Consider the following 25,940-nt stretch of genomic DNA (forward strand, 5'->3'; position numbering starts at 1 on the left):
GGAAACTTCTTGCGGCAATCTAATTAAAAGATGCAGTGCTTATCCCCGCAAAGGTAGGGGAGCCTTTGCAATTCCGAACCCTGGCGTCCTGCGGCCACCAAATGGCAGTTGGGGGGGGGGGTGAGGGGTTCTCAGGGATCTGGCATGCGACACAACAGGTAACAGGTGTGGTGGCCAGTCTGTCCCATCTGCTGGGGAAATCCACTGTGGTGGGGGCTGCTCTACCCCTCATACCCCTATCAGTCCCATTACACCCCACTCCCCAAACACGGCATCCGGCCACATCCCTTTCCGAACAAAAACTTTCCTTGTGCCGCTGACCGGAAATGGACGGTGCTCTAATTGCCTCGTTCCACTCAATTTGGCTCGACTTCATCAGATTCTTCCTTCACTCTTTGTGTATGAGAACATTCCAGAATTCTGTAAACTAATGTCCAAAGTAAAAATGGAAGACTTAAGGAGATTTTTAAATACATTTATACGCACACACCTTTTCTGAAGCTGCTTGTCCAAAGTAGAGTCATGGCGAGCTGGAGCCTAACCCGGCAACACAGGGCGCAAGGCTGGAGGGGGGACACCCAGGACAGGACACCAGTCCATCACAAGGCACCCCAAGCAGGACTCAAACCCCAGACCCGCCAGAGAGCAGGACCCGTCCAAACCCACTGCGCTACTGTGCCACCATACCCCCCAAAATACATTTAATTTCAATAAATTAAAAAAATATATATGTCTGCTGGTAGTCAACAGAGGTGTGGTGGTGCAGTGGCGCAGTGTCACAGTGGGTTGGACTGGGTCCTGCTCTCTGGTGGGTCTGGAGTTCGAGTCCCGCTTGGGGTGCCTTGCGATGGACTGGCGTCCCGTCCTGGGTGTGTCCCCTCCTCCTACAGCCTTTCGCCCTGTGTTGCCGGGTTAGGCTCCGGCTCTCCGCGACCCCGTATGGGACAAGCGATTCAGACAATGTGTGGGTAGTCAAAGATGGGGAAATGTCTTCCGGCAGTTTCCTTCCTCTCGTCCTTTGGATGAAGAAGAAAAATTCTGTTGGCTGTGAATCTCTGACCCTCGTGACGCTGAAACAGATCCATAGAGGTGACAAGCAATAATGACAAGATTTGGTGTTTTTACCATACTCTTATAACTGCGATAAAGGTAACCTGAAACAAGAAACAAGATGACGAAAAAAACAGGGCCTTAATAAATAACAGTATCCATCAAACAGGGTGCCAGTTTCATAAAGTACTACGGTACGTACAAAGACAAATCACGTCACATTGGTGTGAAATACATAGTTTTTCTCTTTATTCAGAGAACTTGTTTCATGAAACGAGAAAATGAAATGACCATCCAGGATGTAAGTACATGTTACACTAATCTTTATGATCCTTGTCATATACTGAAGTAATAGACAACAGGGTTCGGGTTAAATATCATTATATTAGGGTTATATATTGTTATATTAGGGTTATATACTGAAGACAGAAGGATGTACAGAGAAGAAGTGTTGCCTTTAACTTGCCTGTATCTTGTCTCACTGATAGTAGGTTAAGATCAGGAGATCAGCATTGCTTAAATTCCCCAGTTCCCAGCACTAAAACAATCTTTTGGTTTATTATTTTGCATCCGTTGAACACGTGAACCGTGTTTTAAACCCACATTCAGTAAGTATATGGAGAAATACAGAAAGCTGGCAGTAAAAACAATGTTGATATTAGAAAATCAGTCCACACTTGTGCCAGTTAAGTCTTTTTTCATTTCAGTCATCAGAACTGCATTAATGAGTATGAGAGAGTAATTTGTGAAGAATTACTTTTGCTTTGAGAGTCAAAAGATGACTCACAAGAGCTTGAGCAAAAAACACACACATACTGTCTGAAACCACATGTCCCAAGCAGGGTCGTGGTAAATCAGAAGCGAACCGGACAACACAGGATGCAAGGCTGGAGGGGACACACCCAGGATGGGATGCCAGTCCATCGCAAGGCACCCCAAACAGGACTCGAACCCCCGACCCACCAGGGAGCAGGGCTTGGCCAAACCCGTTGCACCACGGCACCCCTCATTGGCTCCAACATTAATTTAATGTATAGCCAACTATTTGTTCAGCACTCTCTGGCACTATGTGAGAAGAGTTCCACTGCTAGATACACTACTTACAAGAGGTCACTCACCCATACATCAGAGGAACACACACACTTTTTATGTGTCAGTCATACACTATGGCTGAACCTGAACAGCATGTTTTTTGAGGTGTGGGAGGAAACCAGAGCACCTGAAGAAAACCCACACAGACAACAGTCACACGCCACACAGACTGAGCAGGGATTGAACCCATGTCCCCTCGCACCTCTCAGGCGCTGGGAGGCAGCAGCACTACTTACGGTGCCACCATGCTGCCTTCACTGCATCCAAAACTTATATACTCTTCTGTTTAATAAAGCCTGGGTCCTGATGCTAGTCTAACTGCCTTGGGCGAACTGCGCAACACTGATCTGTGGACCAGGTCTGCGAAAGGTTTTTTTTCTTCATCAACAATCCCATTTGTGACACCTAGGCACCCGTTCGGAGCTGGGAAGATGGCCATGAAAGACAAAAGTACGCGTGGCTGGAGCGGAGCTGTTAGAACTCGCGTGCCAACATTTACCCAGAAAATGTCCAAACGGATAATCGCTTGCCATCGCCAGCTTGTGAAATGAAGGCAATAGTCACGCCGGACGGTAATCTGGAGAGCTGCCGCAAGCCTCGCTGCGCTGCCAGCGGGAACGTGGTGCATTCAGTGTATGGGGCATCTGTTTCTTCCCAGCCTCTGAATAGAGACCTCTTTATATCCATCCATTCGCAGGGCTGATGGCAGAAAGCTGGCACTAGAACTGCTCTGTGTCGGTTGTAGTCTGCAGCTATTTACTGGAAATCTGGTGGGGTTAGGGTCAAACGCAGAGGTGTAAATGCTGGTATGAGGTCCATCGGAACCACGGCAGAGGAATGCCGAAACTCGGACGCACCTTTCAGGCTCGGAACCTCCGCAGACCGGAACTTAACTCTCTTTCTGCTGAGGCTCATTTATAAATTTCTCTTTACTTGTAAGCAACCAACAGCGTAACTTGCGTTACATTTTCATCGACACATATTCATTTATCGGATGCTTTTCACCGAAACGACGAACACCTCATAGAAAATACCGCGTTCGTTAGATTAGCAGGAAGAGACACTCGGATGCAGACGCGTGATTCTTAAGTGCAGAGTTAGTTTGTTTCTTTCCACCAAATGATCCAATGTTCATCACACGAGTAGCTGCATAAAACTTTATCAGAATATCAATAATTCCTGATCACCTTCCTAGTTTTTTCTTTTTTTTTTGAGATACATAGAAACATTTATGTTACATTACGTTACATACGCCTTTATAATCCCTTACCTCCCTGCAGCCCCTTTTATTCTCCGAGTTTGTTTCCCACAGTTCGGATTAGGTGTGATGCATGTAAGTTTGGGGGAGGGGGGGTTACTTTTGAGTGATGGAGTTTTAAGATGTGCCAGAAGGTTGAGAAAGGTATCCAAGTTATAACAGTTGACTGGCTGCGCTTCGTTGACAGGTGGATCAGCGCGTTGCCAGCAGAGGAATTGCATCTTTTCTAATCCCCACTGCAACCTGCAGAAACTTCCAAAATTTTATTCTTCAAACTACGGCGCTCAAACCAACTCACTGGGATTGAGATTCTGTACTCTGAATTGCACCCGGTTTTGCCGAGCGTTTGCAAGAGATACGCTCAGATTACACGGTCACGCTCCATCTCATAACACCTGCAGCTACACAGTAAATTTCCATTTATTTATTTAGCAGACGCTTTTCTCCAAAGCAACTTCCAGTGAACTCTATGTAGTGTTATCAGCCAGTACACCTTATTCACCGTGGTAACTAACACTGCTAGATACACTACTTATAATGGGTCATTCATCCATACATCAGTGGAACACACTCTCTGTCACTCACACACTATGGGTGAACCCGAACAGCATGTCTTTGGAGTGTGGGAGGAAACCAGAGCACCCAGAGGAAACCCACACAGATACAAGAAGAACATGCAAACTCCACACAGACTGAGCGGGGATCGAACCCACGTCCTCTCGCACCACCCAGGCACTCTGCGACAGCAGCTCTACATGCTGTGCTTACGCAGTAGAGTAAGGAGCGCTGTCACACATGACCGCGTTTCACCAGCACTGAAAAAAGAGAGCAACAGATGAGACAGTTGGTATCAAATCCACAGATTAATCACTTGAGGGAGAGACCTGAGTGTAATTTGGCCGCAGAGCTGCAAGGACTAACGTCAGGTAGAGGCGCTCGGAGACACGTTCAGCGCTCTTTCTAAACGGAAGCTCCGGGAAAGGCAGCCGTCAGCGTGTGTGAACTCGATTTTAAAGAGCTGAACAGTTCCTCACACTAGATTTTTCATAAATTATCATCATTTACCCATATTGGCGCTGGGTGTCTCAACGTTCTCTGAAGTGGCAGACAGAAACTTGCCCTTATAGCACTATTGCGATTCTAAACACTGTTTTACAATTTATATAGGTGTGATATATAATTTTTATCAATTTACATGATACATAAATGTATTTCTTTTTACCATGTATGGTGAAATGCTCATGGTATCTGCACAATAGTGCTGATCTGGACAGTAAAAGTAGCGCACGCTGCAAACAGACACAGTGGAGGTATTTTCTCCATAAAAATAAGGCAAAACGTCCACGTGAACCCGGCTCATATATTTAAACATTTTAAAAGCATGCAAACCTATTCGGCTTCGATTCTGTTTGGTCCGCTTGTAAAGATATTCTGGATTCGTAAACAGAGGGAATATAAAAATCAGAGCCGTACAGTAAAATTCCACACGCAAAGCATGAGGGACCTGATGCTCTACGGTAGCAGATCCCACGAGACTGCAAAAGAAACCCTCGCAGACCAACATTTTATATTTATCTCTTTCTCTTAGCATAATGAACACTTTGTATTTTCTATTAGATGTACGTCGCTTTGGAGAAAAGCATCTGATAAATGAATACATGTAATATTTATCTTACCCATCTTATCTATATGTTTCTGTTTTTTTCTCTGCTGATGTTTCTATGAGATAGAAGCGATATGTAGTGAGACGTACGTAATGTACGAACTTGATTCCACGCACTACAGTTGGATGTTGTCCTTGGGGTTTATTTGTCCTCCTTTGTCACTGTCCCCGCAGCTCTTCAGGGTTGCTTGGCAGTCCAATCATCTCAGATATTTCCCTTATCCGGTTGTCACCCCATGCTGTGGGCACCGGGGACTTACCTTTCAACCCCCCGCACCCCTACGTCGGCCCCCGCGTGGAGCACTACCTCCGCTCGGTGCACGGTAGCCCCACCTTCTCCATGATCTCAGCGGCCCGGGGCCTGAGTCCAGCTCATGGTAGGTGACCAGCCTGGACCTGTCACACTGCCAACAAACACACTGAGGGTACACTTTCTGGGTGATGCACATAGTAATAAGACACGTGTGGCAGTTTATGGGAAAGTGAGCAAACAAGTCTGATCCCGAACTACGGTGCAATATCGCCGATCTGCATTGCGGTCGTGTCATTATTATGATAAGTGATGTATCGTCACGATGTTCAAAAACTCTCCTTCTCCAAATACATGTATTAATAATACACAACTGGTACATCACTGCTGTGACCTGCCTGGCTTCAGTTCGCGCTCTAAATGAACATTGTAACTATGCATATTGCTGAAAATAAGAGATGAAATACATTAAAACTTACTCGGTATACACACATCCGAAAGGTGCAATTCTAGGTGTTTCACCGGAGACCGCAGTGATGCTTAACATGTTTTACCCTGTTTTTGAGGGCAACTGCAGACGCAAGATAATAGATGCAAAAATAGCCTTTGTGAAGTGTACCTTTTCTTAGTTAGCTTTGAAATTTAAAAAATTAAAAGCAGAGAAACATTCTGTAGGGTATCAACTAACTTCCATGTGTTTTTCGGGTTCTTGAGTTTTGTTTTGGTCGGATTAGAGATAATTTATTGCATCTCTTAAGGGCGAGACTTTTAAGTGCTCGCAGCGGTATTTAAGCAAATGTTTGTGTACAAATGACTTCCTGCAGTTCTCGCACTGAGGGACTTGATGCGTTGCCATCAGAGGAGGTTTCAGGGCTCTACAGAGACGTCTTTGTATGGAGTTTACAGTTTGTTGGGTATCAGAGGCAGTCAGAGGAGGAAGGCAATGAAAGCTGTGACTGAGGCTGTGGAGACCACATCCAGCTGGTTGTGGATCAGGAGAGGTGAGGTGTGGGTTCGAGGTAGTGTTACCTGCTCAGCTCACCTGCGTGAAGGTGTCTCACGTAACAAGACCTTGAACGGCGTTGGGCCCTCGGCGTAGTGGTTAGTACCGTTCTATATAGACCCGAAGGCTGCAGGTTTGAATCTTACCGTTGGCTGTAGCACCCTCAAGCATGATACTGACCCAAAATTACTCCGGTAAATTTACCCTGCTGTTTAAACGGGTAAATAACTGTAAGTAGATTAACATTCTAAGTTGCTTTGGAGAAAAGCATCAGCTGAATGACTAAACGTAAGTAGGCGGAGAAAGGAGCTACTGCACAAATGTATAATATTCATAAATGGAGGACATGAAAAAAATCATCTAATGACATTTCTTTCTTTATTCTGCAAAAAAGAATGTGCTAAATGAACAAATGTAAAAACAAACAGAGGGACAGCTGGTGGTGTAGTGGTTAAAGCTACTGCCCTTTTTTGGACCCAAAGGTTGCAGGTTTGAGTCCCACCTCCGGCTGTAGTACCCTTGAGCAAGGTACTTACCCTAAATTGCTCCAGTAAAATAGCCCACCTCTATAAATGTGTAAATAATTGTAGGTAGACTAACACCGTGAGTCACTTTGGACAAAAGCATCAGCTAAATGAGTAAATATGAATTTATTAGACAAATGCCACCGAGCCTCAGCAGAACAGATTCTGCACTTTGAATTTCGTGAGGACAGTGGATGGATCTCCGAGAGGCACCGGGAGGAGGTCTGACGTTGAGAAAATGAACGAAGCTCCTTAGGACACCTGGAAAGAGGAGGCTTAGAGAGTTTCACTCTCTTTATTACCCAGTGAAACACATGGAATACTCATCCAGCTCCCCATATTGACCCCCCCCCACACTGACCCTTCACGCTCTTCGGGAGTAGGTGATGTGGCCTGCCTCTCTGTTCACCCCCATGAAGTTTTCTTCCTCTCCTTTTTCTCTCTTCCTGCCCCAAAAGTGTCACACGAGCAGCTGAAGGAGCGAGGCCTCTTCAACCTCCCTCCTGCCCCTCCAGGATCCAACCCTTCTGAGTACTACCACCTCATGGCCAGCCACCGCAGCCACTATGGGGACCTGCTCCTGCAGACGGGGGCTGCGACCACCCACCTGCCAGACTACATCAGCCCAGTGGACAGTGAGTCACACACGTTATTCACAATGTACATACAGTAGTATCGCACTGTAGGATCATGAACATTTACATACAAGAGCATACACTACGGTATTTCGTAACGTAGCACCAACAGGCATTTTGTCAGATCTGACAAAATTTCTATCTGGAAGAGGTGAGTTTTGAGACCCTTTTTAAATGTGGACAGAGATTCAGCAGTTCTGAGTGAGAGGGGGAGGTCGTTCCGCCACAACGGAGCCAGAACTGAGAACCTCCATGGGTGGGACCACCAGGAGGGCAGATGCGGAAGAGCAAAGTGGTCTGGTTGGGGTGTAGCAGATGATCAAGTCTTGTAAATAGCTTGGAGCAGTTCTATTGATGCATTTTTAGCCCATAACCAGGGTCCTAAATTTGATCTGGGCAGCTATAGGAAGCCATTGCAGAGAAATTATTCAGTTTCTGAAGTTTCATTGAATATTATATTCAATAATACATTTGGTGTGACTGGTCCAGGTCCAGCCAGCCATAGGAACTGAAAGGGTGAGACTATAATAAAGAGCAAAGAGTATCAAATGCCTATTTCAAGACTCTTCAAACACATTGAGAAAATGGTATCCCTTTGGGGTGAATTAGGTCTGTCGACCATAAATTCCAAAAAAAGAGGAGAACTTGTGATACTGGCTATGAGTGAAGTTGGTTCCAACATGCAACATATTATTAGTTAGTCTGTGTTTAATAATTGCTTGAGCTTCTTATGCCTTCCACCCCTCCTGGGGCACAGGCTGCCAACAAGGGTTCTCCAGGCGTCTCTAGGAGCTGAGATGAAGCCGTGAAGTTTCCCCGTCGGCGTTTCTGTAGCTGGCGAGGTTTTGACGGCGTGGGATAGCTAACCCCGCTCCCAACCCTCCTCCTTTCTCAGCCGGGCTCGGGACCGTCCGCGGCGGAGTTAATAATTGCTTCATGAGCGATTATAATGGCTTTCCCCTTTGGACAGGACCACCAAAAATACGAAGCTGTCTCAAGCAGAACCCAGGGGTTGACGTAAGAGCGAATCGAGAAAAACGCATGAGGAGGAATCCCAGGGGGACAACGGCCATCGGTGAACGATCGTTGGATTCGTTTCGATTTTCATCAGGACGGAGAACGTGGAGAGCGCGCTTAGCGGATTACGCGAAGAACTCGGCAGCGAAAAGCGCGGGCCGCCTCCGCCCGGACCGCTGTGTGGCCGAGGAGAGGCGTTCCAGCTCTGCCGCAGCTGTTGGCCAAGGCCGCCGCAGCTCTGTTTTTCCAAACACCCACAAACACCGACGGCGCGCAGCCTCGCCGGGCCTCACAGCACCCGGCCTGTTATTGAGTTTCCCGTCCCGCCGGGTTTGATGTCACTGGCATGCGAACCCTCGCAGCGCAGACCTCCGCACCTGGCGAGACACAGAGGCGGCATTGATGGAAAACTCCTGAAAGAAGGGGTCAGTTTAGCGGTGCACATGATTAATATGCAAAGAGGCCCCTGTTGCTTTGGACTGGAGCGCTGATAAAACTGTATGCATATTTAAAATCAATTTATGGGCTATTAAATTCTGCAGACCCACCGCAAAAGCAAGTCCTCAGTGAACCCTGTTTCTTTCTTCCCGCTGATTCCCTTTGGCAGGTTCACATACGCACAAGGAACTATTTGGGTCCGCTCGCTGAATAGCGAGCATTATTACTAGATGAAAAAGGAAAAATCCACCCTGGACAGGGTGTTGATGATATGAGTATGAGTATGAGTATGAGTTCAGTTAAGAAGTAGAAGTTAAAAATCTATGGCTTGCTCAGAATTTTTATGTGGGATCATTTTTTAAGGATTAACATTAAATCTTAAGGGGGGGAGTGGTGGTGCGGTGGCCTTAGCTGGTGCCCACTGTGTGCTGGCTCTGGGGTTTGAGCCCTGCTTGGGGTGCCTTGTGATGGACTGGCGTCCCGTCCTGGGTGTGTCCCCTCCCCCGTCGGCCTTCTGCCCTGTGTTGCCGGGTTAGGCTCCGGCTCGCCGCAACCCTGCTCGGGACAAGCGGTTGTGATGGATGGATGGATGGATGGATGGATGGATGGATGGATGGATGGATGGATGGACATTTGAAATATGACAACATTGAAACGATAATGTCCTAATAATGTTAATAACCAGTAACAGTAATGTAACAGCACACAGTGAGCATGAAAGCTGCTGTTCATGCTTTTTTACGTTGTACACTGGATGTGCTTTCAGCGTTACAGCACGCAGGCTGAAATACCAACAATACCCACTTCTGGCTAATGTACCGCAGGGGCATGTGATTTCTTTTAAGCGCGGCTCCACTTGTCTGGGAACTTGTCCTGGCCCCTAAATACATCCAGTAAATCTGTCGTCCATGTAAGGTCTCATTTAGTGATTTTCAATAAAGGCAAGGAAAGGGTTGTTCCAAAGCACTGGTGCTGAGCAGCCCCGCATGCATGAATAAATAAATAAATCAGTGTCACTGACCACAGGCAGAGTCCCCAGGCAGCCCTGCGCTTGCTTGCAAACCCGACAGCATTGGCCCAGAACCAGACTATGATAATGTGTTGTCCACACAGAATCACATTAACATAAGTCCATTCACTGCTTCCCTGCTCTCAGAACGAGCCTGAAAGAAGGCCTCCTTGTCTCTTCCGGAGGAGCTTTCAAAGAACATGCTGGGATCTCAGGACAATAATGACTGCCAGAGAAAATGCCTATAGCCCAGGAATGAGCTGGATCAGAATTTGAGAAAAGGGGAAAAAAAGTGGCTGGGAAAGGAAAAGGAAAGTGGATTGGAGGTCAGTGCTTGGAAGGACGAAGTCCTATCATCCTGCATCCTGTGTTTGCGGTTGATTCAAAATGGGAGCGGGAGATCGAAGGATCTCCGCAAAATCACATTAGTAATAACTTCGCAGCACTAGTGAGATTGGATTTAACGAGAAACTCCTTTCTGCGCTATGTGGTGTATGTAAGGGTTGTTACGAGTGCACTGTCCACTAGAAGTTGCGTTGTCTTGCACCATATGTCATATGTGGCACAGAGGTCCAAGCTTTCGTTCCTCTCTCGACTCACCTATAGGCGGAATGACATTAAATTTGACTTTGACCTGAATGCAGAGAATGCGGCATATCTCAAAGCTGTTCATGACGGGTGGGGCGGTGGCAAAGCGAGTAGCACTGCTGTCTCACAGCACCTGGGTGGTGCAAGAGGATGTGGGTTTGATCCCTGCTCAGTCTCTGTGGAGTTTGCATGTTCTCCCCGTGTCTGCATGGGTTTCCTACAGGTGTGTGAGTGACACAAGGAAAGAAGGAAAGTGTGTTGCACTGATGTATGGATGAGTGACCCAGCGTAAGTCACCGCGGTGAATAAGGTGTGTGGGCTGGTAACGCTACATAGAGTTCATCGGAAGTTGCTTTGGAGAAAATCATCTGCTAAATAAATGTATGCACAGGGGCAGTGCTATACGCACAGGCTGCTGTGTGTGTACTGTATCATTAGAAGGTACTTTTTATTGTGCAGGGAGGCAGAAATGAATCGTGCGACACCCTTGCTGTGCTGAGACATGGAAAAAAAAGAGAATAACAGTAGGATGCAGGAGTGGTCCTGCCTTTTCACCCTTGCATAAAGATACAGTACACAACCTAAGATGCTCCAGTGAAACCTTCAGCTCTGGAATGTGTGAAGTTCATAACTGTTGGATATGTGAATCGTTTCGGTCACGTGCCTCTATAAGTATTGCAAAAACATACAAGCTCAGCTTCTGAGTTACTGGCAGTAGTCCCTTGAACAGCCAAAAGTCACAGGCCGGTTAGATCCAAATAACCTGTCTCTTCTCATCCACTTTTGTACTTGCGCCATAGACGCTACCCTGTATTAGAGCTGCGAAGGAAAGCGCTGCCGAGGGTAAGACAAGCCGGACTTGACGGCCGAAACCTAATAGGCTGGCGGAGTGCGGGCGTGTGTGTCTGTGTGCATGTGTGTTATGGTTAAGCATTAATCACTTGGCCACTGGAAGGCAGGTTGGGGGATGGGTGGAGAAGCACACGCCAAGCCTAGCTCTCCTTCCCTCATTCATCAAGGGAAGCAGCATGCTAATAAACACACCTCCCCAAAGGTAAGGAAGGAGCAGTGATGAATAGGGCTGTCACTCCTACATGGCTTCTCTCAGTTACTCAGAGAGGTATTAGGGCCACACCCTAGTGTGCTGTGTTTTTTTTACCCAAAGAAACGTGTCATTTTAACATTATTTCACTGTACTGGAGTAAATCAGATCAAATACCTTGCCTTCTAGACCCCTACCTGGAACTTAACCTCAGCGTTACAAATTTATACAGAAGCGTAGCCGTATTAGTAGGAGATCCATCGTGGCACTTATTGACTGGGTTGTGTTTTTGTCTGAGGGGGAGCGCAGAAGCATCCGTCAGGTAGTCTTGTCTGAAACCTTCCTTCAGACCTCAGCATCCTGCTGGTGGGCTTGACGACGGGAAATGACGCCATGCTTGCGCCTCAATAAATTCCATCGTTATGAAATTAGCTACCGGCATCTATAACCCCAGTGCTGAGTGGATGTCTCCCAAGGGATAACAAGGGAGGATTAGTCATGGTCAAACAGTTAAACAGAGAATCAGTGCTGGTGGAACAGAGGAGAAAGACTTGCCTTCTTCTAGAAGCAGAGAACATCAGCGTTAAATCAATGAGCCTTGAAATTCCATGGGCATTAATGTCTGCGATTGGTGGGGGTGGTGAGTACGTGGGACACTGATGCTTTCTCTCCACCCCTCAGTGTCCCGCTTCCCCAGCCCCAGGGTGACCCCCCGGCTGAGCCGCAAGCGCGCCCTCTCCATCTCGCCCCTGTCGGACGCCAGCATCGATCTGCAGACCATGATCCGCACTTCACCCAGTTCCCTGGTGGCCTACATCAACAACTCCCGCAGCAGTTCTGCAGCCAGCAGCTCATACGGACACCTCTCGGTCGGCACCATCAGGCACGTCCCTTCGCTTGGAATGAAACGCTCGATTCCCATTTGAACGTATGCTACGTTTTGAATTACGCTCGTACGCCACTTCGTGCGTGTTTGCTGTTACACCGTTTTATCGGTAGAAATGTACGTGGAAACCCCGGCGTATCCGACTGCGCTGCACGACAAGGTTCACGACATGCAAGTTTTCTGAGCAGTACGTTAACGAGTATTAGTGTTAACGTTGTCGAAATATTTATACAGAGAGCGGCGAGTGATACCGTTTGGACTACCAGTATGCCCCTACTCTTCTTAAGATCCTTCGTGAACACAGCGTGGAAACAATTCCTTTTCGTGCCTTTTTTTCTCATTACCGCTTGGCAAGAGACGCGGCGACTTGTGATTTCCGATGTCTCCTCCCTCCATGTCTTCCCACAGTCCCACCTTCCCGTTCTCCCATCCTATCAACCCCGTGGCGTACCAGCAGATCCTCTCCCAGCACAGAAGCGCCTTCGGCCACACCCCACCCCTCATCCCACCTCCAGCCTCCGTCTCAACCCGCCGGCATCCGCCGGGTCTCTCTGCCGTGCCCAGCGTCGCCCACGACAGCACCGAGTCCAAAAAGGTGAGGCCCTGAAGTATCATGGGACATCCGCAGCGCAGATAGCATGGCTGAAATGGAAACCAAAATGTGCTCCAGTGTTTGAAACGGCCTGTACAGTGTGTAATTTTGCCTAATTTCCTTCTTTTTAATTTTCTCCAAAGTATTTACAAAGCAGTAAATGTATTGTAATTTCTTGTTTTAAAATTTCTTCATTGTTTAGTCCAAGGAGCCCTATCGTTATACAGTCCTTCTTCTGTTGTGGTTCTTGATGTTTGGGACTCTGCCTTTGCCATAACAGCATACATAAGATGGGCTCAGGGAGGGTAAACTACCCTGGCAGAAGTATAAGGCAGAAGATGTAACCCATCATTCCTCCAGCCCACACTACCGCAGCGATGTTTCTGCGTCGGCCCACAGCTCCCCAGTCCTTCAGTACGACGGCAAACAACACACTGGCTCCGATTACGCCCCAATCCACAACAAACACGTAGGAAACACCGGGATCTCAGTGATGAAAAACACATTTTGTCACTTTGGAGGAGTTATAATCAGCATTATTAAAAACAGACGGCCAGCTGTACAGACAGTCCTCTCTTTTGTCCCATTTTCAGAACTGGGGTTGTCAAACTGGGGCGCACATGGTTATAACCCCTGCTTCACCTCCTTAACTTACACTTCACCCCGTGCAGAAAACCGCCGGTGACTCTGCTGTGAGCAGTACAGGCAACCCTATGACTTCCAAGAGGTCAAAGGTGAAGACGGAAGGAGATCCTCTTCGACTTGCTTCCCCTTGCTCCCAGGTAAGGGCCTTGAACTAACATTCCGCACGCTATCGTTTCGGCACCGATTTTCCCTACGCGGCACCGCACAGCGAAATACAGGTGTGTTCCTCTTTTTAGGTCTATTTAATCAATGCAGAAGCACATACAGTACTGTGCGGAAGCCTTAGGCGCTTAGATGTTTCAAAAAATATTTCTTTTTGACCGTTATTTAATGTCTTCTGCATTGGTGTCAATGGGAAAGAGCATATTTTAGATTTCCAAGCATTCCTTTTGCAAAAAGTTACAGTATTACAGTAAAGGTTTTGTATCTTGTTGAAGAAAGAAAGTAAAATAGTAATAAACCGCTTTCCAAACCGAGATCTTTGTATGTCTTTATACGGCACACGATTAAGTGAAGCAGAAAGAGCTGTATAGAGGCAAAAAAGCTAGATGAGGGACAACCATAGTGAACATGTGAGGTTTTTGTCACACGTGGCAGTTTAACGCTCAGATCTGACACCGTGGCAAGAGCGAGTACAGCAACAAGACGCAAGGCGGTCGTCCTCGGGACAAGCGGTCGTTGACGATGGATGGTTACTGGGCTTCGTAGGAAGTTTATTCATTAAGAGCATTATTTTTGTAACCATTCTTTTTACAGTGTTTTTCCCCAAGTGCCTGAAACTTTTGCACAGTACTGTAAATATTCAGATGATTAATAAATACAGTCCAGTTAACTTCCGAGGTAGGAGGCGAAGTGCTGCCGGTAACCGCGTTCGTCTGCTACCTGCACGACTGCGTTAAACACTCCCTCCTCTGAGCTCCTGTTACTGGGACAGATTTAGTTGGACAGTTGAGAAATGTCAATATATAATTGCTCAGTAATCATTTGTTCGGACTGTCACGCTACAGCCGGGCAGAGGCAAGTTTGACGGGTTGCACGGGGTCGGCCAAAGATTTGAGTTTTAATGGAACTGCATTTATGATCGCCGTTCCTAAAGCGTTCGTTAGTGGACATCGTCCAAAAATAGGACGGATTTAAACATTCGCCATCCTCGTCCGTGTGATGTAGTGCGGTTACAGTACAGGGTTTACCTTGGGAAACATACCGCAGGTACCACTGTACCGCATTTTCTTGGAATATGTCAATAAGCAGTGAAATGTGTTAGAAACCGAGTGCCTACTGTGTCACGGGGTGGAATTGTGCTGAAAGGGGGGGCTGAACTTGAGAGAGAGCTCTCCGGTGGGATCCCGCTGTCATGTTTCTGCATCCTGCCTCCGTGACCAACTCCACCTTTGAAAAGGCCACGACTACACTCATCGACTCATTAGTTCTTACCGAAACCATTTTAAAGTTTTCTACATATTGCACGTATATATTAAAATCTCACAATACGTGTTTGTGTTCCGGTGCTCCGGTTTCCTCCCACGGTCCGAAGACGTGCGGTTCGGGTGCGTTGATGATGCTAAAATTGCCCGAAACGTGTGAATGGGTGAGCGAGTGTGTGCAAGTGTGGTTCCCACGCGATGGGCTTGTATCCCATCCAGGGTTTACCCCCATTGCTCTTCCTGGATTGGCTCCAACTCATCGGAACCCTGCTCTGGACGAGTGGTTATGGAAATTTAATGGGTGGAATACATATCTGATTATTTTAACAGTATACTTGGTTTAATTTCACCATATGTGCTTAGCAAACACACCCACACTTGACTGTGTCCCAGGCTGCAATAGCCTCCGTCATATCTGGATACACACACACACACACACATTTTCAGAACCGCTTGTCCCTTACGGGGTCACGGGGAACCGGAGCCTACCCGGCAACACAGGGCGTAAGGCCGGAGGGGGAAGGGGACACACCCAGGACGGGACGCCAGTCCGCCGCAAGGCACCCCAAGCGGGACTCGAACCCCAGACCCACCGGAGAACAGGACTGCGGTCCAACCCACTGCGCCACCGCACCCCCCTTTATCTGGATACATATATTTATTTTTCCATTTCGACCCAAAGGCAAATCACATCTCTTCCAGTTTCCTCCACGTTACATCAGAACATGGTGCTGCGTGGAAGGCTGTTTCACCTTTCTCATCAGCGGTGTGTGTCTGGGTCCCGAGGAGCGGGCAGTCCCCTCGCACCCCTAACGCTGTGCCCTAACAGGGAAACTCCTGCTTCTGAGAGCTTTGTGTTCGTTCATGCTGCCTTCCCTGCCTTCCTCCGGCTGCAGACCGTGCCGGTGCACTTCGTCTAAATGAAATATAGGCTGTCTGTAGCCATCATCCAATGGGGGCCCCTTGATGAAGCGATACCGTAGGCCAGACCCAAGCGCCGTCGTCCTGGGGCCCGCACAATTGATTAAGACATGGCTCGCGGGTGGAGAAGAACATGCTGCCGTCAGCAGCCCGGGGATGTGGGGAGTGGGATGTGGCAGCATATTAACGTCCCGCTGGTCCTGCAATCCGGAGGGATTTTTACAGGCCTCTGGAGCCTGGCACTTATTGAAACATTTTTTCTCTTTTTGAGGAATTCTGTTATGTATCACATGGATACCGGTTTAAATTAATAGACCTTAGTCATCGGCTCAGAACAATTGTTTTGGGTGTGCTGAAGGAGGCGATAAAAGCATTTTTTCCTTTTCCCATGGTAAAAGTGTTGATGGTATTTCAGGCCCGAAGGAATGCTCTGACCACGAATCACACCCCCCCCCCATACAGGAGCATGTATGTGGCTTCCTTGATCTGAAGGAGGACGCGGAGAAGGAAGAGTGCAGGCAGGAGCCGGAGGCGGAGTACGAGACCGCCTGCCGCTGGGAGGGCTGTGCCAAGGAATACGACACCCCGGAGCAACTAGTGCACGTAAGAGGGCGTCTGCACGTAAAGGGATGTGTTTTGAGCACACCTGTAATTTTGCGGTAAAAGACACGCAACTTCAACCTGAGGGTTAGGGGGTTAGGGGTAGGATTAGGATTTTTGGCTAAAATGCCTTTCATGTCCTTCAGTAAAGCATTTTATCTGAATTTAGCAAAGTATTCAGCTATTCCAACAGATAAGATTGAAGCTGAGCAACTCTAACTAAGAATAAGAGGGCAAACACGCCAATCATCAGCAGGTACGTGATTTGGTAATGAGTGAGTTCATAGTGTTGAGTCCAGGGCTGTGGAATCGGTGCACAAAACCTTCGAGTCCGACTCCAGTAACCCAATACTTGCTTCCGAACCCACAGCGCCGCCCAAAAGTTGCACGTTATTTTTGGGGGTCGACTTATCCGGCAAATATAAGCCTAAACCTATATTACACTCTCATTTATGGGGATCGACTGTATATATGATACATTTAGTCGGAGTCGGCCCAGCAGCCGTCTCACAAGAGGTCATCGTAACACCTAAAATCTGACCTCCACCTTTAAACACTCGAGGTCCAGAACAAATGTAGGGTTCAGGCTGACAATACAATATGAGGAAAGACTCTAAGAGCCGGTCTTTGTGTGTCAACTCTCTGAATCCCCACCGCCAAATACATACACAGAGTTTAAGAAAAGCTCCAGCATTTCTCTAACTACAATAACTATAATATTCCACTTTTTCCAGTGTGGCTTGCATCAATAATATAGTGACTGCAATCTCAAAAACTGAGATTTTTTTTTTGTTTTCTTTTTTTTTAATTTATGGTCAGTTTTATGAAAATATTTTGCTTAATTTAAAAAAAAAAAAATAATCCATTTCAAGATACATTGAGAGAAGAGGAGCCAGCCATTTTTCTGACAGTTGTGGCTCAAGGCATTGTGTGCATGTAGGAAGAGGTACTTAAATTATACCTGAGCAATCCAGCATCCACCTGTGAGGTTGACTCCTCACAAAAAGCACCGACACATCCTATTATTTGTGAAGTGCGGGCACTGACCGATGACATGCCTCATATGAATGACTTCTCTGCTGGAACCCTAACTAAGGTCATTTTCGGAAGTCTTTGTCAGCACGATTGTTTCGGCATGTCATCGATCTCATCGGTGAAACTTGCGCACATATCACCTGGGAGGGCAGAAGATGGGTCGCGTTAACAAGGAAACACGCAAGGAAAAGTGTCTGCGGAGACACCAGGGACGTAGGCCTCTCTAACGAAAGGTCGGGTCGCAGTGTCTTTGTCGGGCTGCTCAGATTTTGGCCAAAATTGCTGAAACTCACAGTCGGGTGTTTTTTCTTTGGTACGAACTCACGCTGGCCTTCGTCCCCCCTGCAGCACATCAACAATGACCACATCCATGGGGAGAAGAAGGAGTTTGTGTGCCGCTGGGACGAGTGCTCCCGGGAGCAGAAGCCCTTCAAGGCCCAATACATGCTGGTGGTGCACATGCGACGGCACACGGGTGAAAAGCCACACAAGTGCACCGTGAGTCACCAGTCGCTGTGGCATCTACTCAGCTCCACATGCTACTTAACGTCCTATAAAGCACTTAGACGCAGACATGTAGTGTTTTCTTGGCCCATTATTTTCATTAAATTTTCTTGAAAATATGCTTGCTGAGAACTTAAGGTCGGCTCATACTTGTTTTGTGGCATTTGTTACTTGTTCATTGAATAAATCATTGTGCAAGGAATAGGATGGGATGGGATGGGATGGGACGGGACAGATCAGGATAGGATGGGATGGGACTGGACTGGACGGGACGAGACTGGACGGAACGGGACGGGACTGGACGGGACAGATCAGGATAGGATGGGACGGGACGGGACGGGACGAGACTGGACGGAACGGGACGGGACTGGACGGGACAGATCAGGATAGGATGGGACTGGACGGAACGGGACTGGACGGGACAGATCAGGATAGGATGGGATGGGACGGGACTTTACGGGATGAGACTGGACGGAACGGGACGGGACTGGATGGGACAGATCAGGATAGGATGGGACGGGACGGGACGGGACTGGACGGGACAGATCAGGATAGGATGGGACGGGACGGGACGGAACGGGACGGGACTGGACGGGACAGATCAGGATAGGATGGGATGGGATGGGACGGGACTGGACAGGACGAGACTGGACGGAACGGGACGGGACTGGACGGGACAGATCAGGATAGGATGGGATGGGACGGGACTGGACGGGACGAGACTGGACGGAACGGGACGGGACTGGACGGGACAGATCAGGATAGGATGGGATGGGATGGGACGGGACTGGACAGGACGAGACTGGACGGAACGGGACGGGACTGGACGGGACAGATCAGGATAGGATGGGATGGGACGGGACGGGACTGGACGGGACAGATCAGGATAGGATGGGATGGGATGGGACGGGACTGGACAGGACGAGACTGGACGGAACGGGACGGGACTGGACGGGACAGATCAGGATAGGATGGGACGGGACTGGACGGGACGAGACTGGACGGAACGGGACGGGACTGGACGGGACAGATCAGGATAGGATGGGATGGGATGGGACGGGACTGGACGGGACGAGACTGGACGGAACGGGACGGGACAGATCAGGATAGGATGGGAACAGCAGTGGGCAACCCACTGACTCTGGGCCAAAAGTGGCCATGTTTGTCCAGCTCTGTTTAGGTGAACCAAATTACTATAACATTTCTGATAAATGAATATATGCAGAACAATATATAAATATTATATAAATATTTGTATAACTTTTTGAATGACAGTTGTGTAGATTGACTAATGTGACTGCCAAATGACTCTGAATGTCATCAGAGCTCTGCACTTTACTTTGCAAAAAATATTTTAAGTAATAGGGGAGGTGCAGTGGTGCAGCAGGCTGGGCTCAGTCCCGCTCTCTGGTGGATCTGGGGTTCGAATCCCGCTCGGGGTGCCTTGTGACGGACTGGCGTCCCGTCCTGGGTGCGTCCCCTCCCCCTCCGGCCTTGCGCCCCGTGTTGCCGGGTTCGGCTCTGGCTTCACGCGACCCCGTATGGGGCAAGCGGTTTCAGCCTGCGCGTGTGCGTGTATTTCTTTGGGTGAGTGGCCACAAAAATGGTGAAAAAAAATTGGACGCTCACACCTTGATTAAATAAATGCAAAGGGCGGGCAGGAAGCAGCATCAGTTAAATTAATGAATGTGCTTTGCAGCAGCTTCGCTAGATGTGTGGATCTGCTTATCCTGTAACCTTGAAGAGCTGGCAGCAGTTTTCTACTTTTCTACACAGTTTGAGGGCTGCTCAAAGGCCTATTCCCGTCTCGAGAACCTGAAGACTCACCTGAGGTCCCACACGGGCGAGAAGCCGTATGTGTGCGAACACGAGGGCTGCAACAAGGCCTTTTCCAACGCGTCTGACCGAGCAAAGCACCAGAACCGTACCCACTCCAACGAGGTACAAAACATAGAGTCGGGTCACAAAAGCAAGCTTTTGAAAATACAGAATTCAGATTATATTATGTTACATTATAGAAGGGGGGGGGGGCGGTGGTGCGGTGGGTTGAACCGGGTCCTGCCCTCCCATGGGTGCGGGGTTCGAGTCCCGCTTGGGGTGCCTTGTGACGGACTGGCGTCCCGTCCTGGGTGTGTCCCCTCCCCCTCCAGCCTTATGCCCTGAGTTGCCGGGTTAGGGTCTGGTTCCCCACGACCCTGTATGGGACAAGCAGTTCAGATGGTATGTTTTTGTGTATATTATATTATATTATATTATATTATATTATATTATGGGGGCGCGTGGTGGCGCAGTGGGTTGGACCGGGTCCTGCTCTCTGGTAGGTCTGGGGTTCGAGTCCCACGTGGGGTGCCTTGCAATGGACTGGCGTCCCCTCCTGGGTGTGTCCCCTCCCCCTCCAGCCTTACGCCCTGAGTTGGCAGGTTAGGCTCCGGTTCCTCACGACCCCGTATGGGACAAGGGGTTCCGAAAATGTGTGTGTGTGTGTGTGTGTGTGTGTATATTATTAATTCCGTGTTGTGTTTGACCCAAAGACGAGTGTAAATGCTAAAGGTAATGTTGGCCCTGTGTTCGAGTAAGTTACACGGCCCTTCGAGATTCCCACCAGCGAGAAGTGCATGTGTAAGCAACGAGGTTCCAGCAGGAGTGTACCGGCTCACGACGCGTTGGCGAGCAGGAGCGGCATCCTGCCTGAGCGGGAGCCCTTGCGGCCGGAAGCGCGATGAAACCCGGAACGGGTTCGAGCCTCTGACCACCCAGCCGCGGTTAAAAACGAGCGCCGGAGCCCCGGCGTTCAGTGGGTCTAATGTAGCAGTGCCTCTCACTTCAGTACAGCACATGGGCTACGAATCGTGAATTCTTGCTGGGACCAAACCCATTTGGCCATGGCTTTACTGAAATAGCATGATTACATGATGTTACATTCACAACTAGAGCGTGACAAGCAGAATCGTTGATTGATTGATTGATTGATTGATTGATTGATTGAGAGAACCAGTGGGTGCTAATGATGTTTTATATTTTATTAGCTTTCCAACATTTCACTTGTTTTCTGCGGACTAAACACAGCGCTTATTCGTCTGCACAGAAACCATACGTGTGTAAGGTTCCCGGGTGCACAAAGCGTTACACGGACCCCAGCTCTCTCAGGAAGCACGTTAAAACCGTTCACGGCCCCGAGGCCCACGTGACCAAGAAGCAGCGCGGTGACGCGACCCCTCGGTCCCAGCCTCCCAGGGAAGGCAGGGGCAATGAGGCCAGCATCGAGCGGACCGGCAAAGGACGGGGGGAAAAATTAGAAGGCAACGGCGCCACCAGAGGCACGGAGGACTGCTTGCAGGTCAAGTCGGTAAAGACAGAGAACTCTGGGGTAAAATCACATTTTACACTGTCTTTGATCACCACACTTTCCAACACAGATGGCTTCTAGTGCACAATTTTTTTAAAACCCCTGTTAAATTAAACATAAGGAAAATGTGGCTTTTTTGTGATAATTTCAGTAGTGCAAAGAAGTTTTTGTGAGTTTTATTGCATATCCAGATTACTTGGTTTACTCTAATTTTTACACTTAGACTTAAAAAATGATAGAAGCCTTGCTGAATAAACATCGTGCCTTCGGTTGAAGCTCTACTAATAATTACGAGGGTAATTCAAAAAGCATCCGTTCTATTAAACGTTTTAACTTTAATGATGAACACTATTAAGGATACTTTTTGATTTAGCCTCGTATTTTTCTGAATATACATTAAATACCTTTTTTCCTCTAACCTGCTTGCTACTTGAGTATTTCTTTTTCTCTTCCTCAAAACTTTCCTTAAGGACAGACATTACTGAGGTGAGCATAGCTAGACATTTTACATTGTTGGCAAGTCCTTACTTACAATACATGCAAAGTTAAAATTATAACAGGGATCTTATTCATAAGCGGAGGCAGTGGCAGAGGCCAAGATGAGGGGAAGGTCTTTATGTACTGTAACACAAGTCCTCCACAAAGTGATCACCATAAGCTCCTTTAGTCACCAGATCGTTCCTCCACGGGCACTTTTGGGGCTCCTTCTGACCAGCAGCCATCTGCCTCCATGAAGCCACTCAAGGGCCTCTTGGCTCCTCACGGCGATGAAGCAGGGCTGTGCATGAGTGCCTTGAGTTTTTGTACTCTTTTATTTTACTTGTCGTCCAGTATCACTGTAATTTGTCATTTTTGATTTGTTTCTTTTATTATTTGTTAATTTTACATTTTGTCAGTTTAACTGTGCACCTTATTATATGACCCGTTGAGCTGCCGCGTCTTATTAATCTGCATGACCGTGAGGGTTTGTGCCTGTTATTCTGTGTGGTCACAGTTTCTTGCCCATCTCAGCGATCAGTGAGCAAGTATCTCTATCGATCTTAGTGTAAGAAGTAAGTAACTGTAAACAAGACTCGCCATCTATTGTCACCACTCTTAGCATGGCTTTTCGTGTTTATAATTTGTTTTTTTTTTCCCCATTGCTTGTGGAAACTGTGCTACACGGGTCAGATTTAACGCCAGCACTGCCTGTGCCAACCTTCTCTCTTAGATGTATCGGTCCAGCCCCGGCCAGTCATCCTGCTGCAGTGAGCCGTCACCGCTCGGCAATGTCGCCAACAGCGACGGTGGGATAGGGATGGCTCTGCACATCGGGGACGGCCCGGGAGACGTAAGCATGCCCGACGAGCCCCCCGTTGCGGATTCCACCGTCTCCCTGAGCCGCTCGGCAGTCGGCATCCAGCTGCGCAAGACTGGCATTGCAGCTCACAGGCTAGAAAACCTCAAGAAGGAAAAGTTGAAGGCCGTGAGAGACTCCTGTTATTGGGCTAACCAGGCACCTCAAGTCCAAAACACCAAGCTGCCTCCCATACCAGCAACCAGTAAGTAACTCAGAATGGAAACACGCAGCTCCTGCTGATATTGGTGATGGTACCCAGTGCACATGCGCAACACCTTTAGTTGTGCTACGAGACCGTTTCTCAACAGCAAATTGTCTCCTTTTACTAGCAACTGAGCAGAAGTCAAGGTGGCTTTAACAGCTAGAAAGTTTAAGAGGAGTGGATTTTATTTACTCAGAGTTTTACAGGTCCACCAATCTGAGTTTTCGGTTCATTTTTTTCTTGACTATGGGTCGAAAGTGGTCCAAGGTTATATAAGCAGCGATACAATTTTTTATGGCAGACACCAGTCGGTTTGAAGTAATAATTAGAACCGCCGTAAAACACGAACGCATCCACCCGGCCAGCCAACGGGAGATATTCGTGTGAGGACGTGAGTCACGACGACTGACGTGAATTCCCTGCGTTTCAGGGTCTTTGCTCGAGAGTTTGGATGATGGTTCTCCGAGCGCAACTTTTCCCAGTCCGCATCACGGAGAACTCTCCGGCGGCGAGGGCATCTGGCCGAAACTCCCGAACGAGCGCCGGGGCAGCGCTACCAGCACCATCAGCACCGCCTATACAGCGAGCCGCCGGTCCTCCGGCATCTCGCCGTGCTACTCCAGTCGCCGGTCCAGCGAGGCCTCGCAGTTCGGTTTCCGCAACAACAACGTCAGCTCAGCCGACTCGTACGACCCCATCTCCGCCGACCTGTCGCGTCGCTCCAGCGAAGCCAGCCAGTGCAACGGCCCTCCAGGCCTCCTCAGCCTCACGCCAGCTCAGCATTACCGCCTCAAAGCCAAGTACGCCGCTGCCACAGGGGGCGCTCCGCCGACGCCGCTCCCCAACGTGGACCGCATGTCTCTCCAGACCCGAGCTGGCCTCTGTGGAGATACGCGTGACTTTACTGACTACCCCTTCCGCAGCCTCCAGGCTACAAGAAGAGGCAGTGACGTAGGTTGCTCGGCTCTGGGCGTGATGTCTCACGAGGTCCCGGGGAACCTTCCCCGGCGAGCTAGTGACCCCGTCCGCCGGCCCAATATGGATCCTCTCTGTCTCCCACGGGTGCAGCGCTTTAACAGTATCAGTAGCATGAACCCCCCGGTACCCCCTGCAGAACGTTGCGGCCTGGCACTGCAGAACTACGCACTCTCTGACAGAAGCCTGCGTCCGAACCTCTACGGCCCTCGTCCGCCAAGTATCTCGGAAAATATACCAACGGAGGCCGACGCAGGGGATCTGGGCACGCAAAGTAGCGACGACGACCTAGTACTGCCTGATGATGTGGTACAGTACCTACGGTCCCAAAACGATGGGTCTGCTCAATGTATTACTTCACTATCGTGTGCAAACCAGTCACAGAGTAACCAGGAGAACATGGCCTCCCAGCAACAGCAATTTTATGGCCAGCATCACATGACTGTGGCAGACACCAGCTCAAGCCCAACAGAGCAGATGCTGCCTCTCTACCACATCAGGCCCGGTTCCCATCAGCCGTTCCCTAGCTCAGCTGTCCTAAGCAAAAATAACATGCCCGTTCAGTGGAACGAAGTCAGCTCGGGGACTGTGGACACCACGCAAGGACAAATTAAGCAGCAGCTTGTCCAAGGAAACCTGGCCGTAGTCCATCAAAGGCAAAATTTCGGCCTCTACCGCAACCTCGGTGGCAACCAACAGCTCGTGCAAATGGGTCCGAAAGTTGCGCATACAGCACAGCAGGTTCTCGTGCGGTGCGATATGAGTGCTGCATCCCAGAAAATGACCGGCTTCCAGCAGGATAAGCCCCTGAATACCGGTGATCCGCTGAACACGCTCCAAGGACATAACCAGAATGTAATCTTCAACACAGCAAATGGGGACTCAAACCAGCAGAGTTCTTATTCCAGCTCAACTGCGGTGTTGGGTTCCTACGAAAGAGGAATAACCCTGCATAGTCCAAACAGTCAGAACTACAAGTTAAGGCCAATAAGAAGTCCAGCCCGTGTCACGTGTGCCGGCAGCCACGGAAACAACAACCAAGAGAACTTCACCCTGCAGCCCCATCAGTCCATCCACAATGGAATTCGAGGCATGACGCAGCCAAGGCCACCCACAGAGCCCAAGTCGCTCTGCAGACAGCAGCCTGGCCCTAACACACCACAGCAGCATGGATTCTCCCAGCCAACTTTGGGCTCTGGACACAATAGCTTGGAATCCAGCCTCATAGTCTCTAGTGCCATAGACCACAGCTGCGCCCGTGACGTGAAGGACGGTAATATGCACTACGGTGGGCAGGTTCTCTTGCCGGAATCGAATAGCGACTTCAGCTCACGGATATCTCCCGGCACCATTCCATCGGCGGTCACCGCAGACTCTCCCGGGGTCAATCACGTCTCCAGCACCGTGGACTCCGTGCGGGGTATGGAGCACACCCAGATAGACTTTGACTCCATGCTGGATGATGGGGATCACGCCAGCCTCATGTCAGGCAGCCTGAGCCCCGGCCTCCTGCAGAGCCTGTCTCAGAACTCCTCCCGGCTCACGACGCCTCGCAACTCCACGACACTTCCCCCGGTGCCATCGGGGGTTTGCAACATGGCCGTCGGAGACATGAGTTCCATGTTGAGGGCACTAGCAGAGGAAAACAGGTTTCTCAACATGATATCGTGAAATCGGATGCTATAAAAACCGAGGGGAAGGTAGTAAAATAATAGGAGTTTTTATGCTGTTGTAATATTTCTGCTTTTCTAGACTTGGACTTATTTTACGTATATCTGTATGCTTTTTAAATGAGACACCAGTCTTCCTCTTGAGACCATCGGTGTCTCCTTGAAAACTGAAAAAAACCATATTGTTATTAAAATGAATTGAATTGAATCAGTTACGTTTAAATGTTTGAGC

The 25,940-nt window shown here is 48.8% G+C and overlaps 1 protein-coding gene across 2 annotated transcripts in view; it reads left to right on the forward strand.

Moving 5' to 3' along the window:
* The window catches only part of LOC108930821 (zinc finger protein GLI2-like), a 66,557-nt gene extending 40,827 nt beyond the window's left edge, over positions 1-25,730 (forward strand). For both annotated transcript variants that reach the window (XM_029252532.1, XM_029252533.1), the window contains exons 4-14: positions 5,238-5,440; positions 7,299-7,475; positions 12,251-12,452; positions 12,864-13,050; positions 13,719-13,829; positions 16,500-16,640; positions 18,021-18,170; positions 19,953-20,117; positions 21,262-21,543; positions 22,733-23,063; positions 23,494-25,730. In XM_029252532.1, the coding sequence (XP_029108365.1) occupies positions 5,238-5,440; positions 7,299-7,475; positions 12,251-12,452; positions 12,864-13,050; positions 13,719-13,829; positions 16,500-16,640; positions 18,021-18,170; positions 19,953-20,117; positions 21,262-21,543; positions 22,733-23,063; positions 23,494-25,709 (4,165 nt within the window). In that variant the 3' untranslated portion in view covers positions 25,710-25,730. The remainder of the gene's footprint in view (positions 1-5,237; positions 5,441-7,298; positions 7,476-12,250; positions 12,453-12,863; positions 13,051-13,718; positions 13,830-16,499; positions 16,641-18,020; positions 18,171-19,952; positions 20,118-21,261; positions 21,544-22,732; positions 23,064-23,493) is intronic.
* Positions 25,731-25,940: the final 210 nt, after the last annotated feature.

Source organism: Scleropages formosus, chromosome 5 (assembly GCF_900964775.1).
Source record: "Scleropages formosus chromosome 5, fSclFor1.1, whole genome shotgun sequence".
Lineage (NCBI taxonomy): Eukaryota > Metazoa > Chordata > Actinopteri > Osteoglossiformes > Osteoglossidae > Scleropages > Scleropages formosus.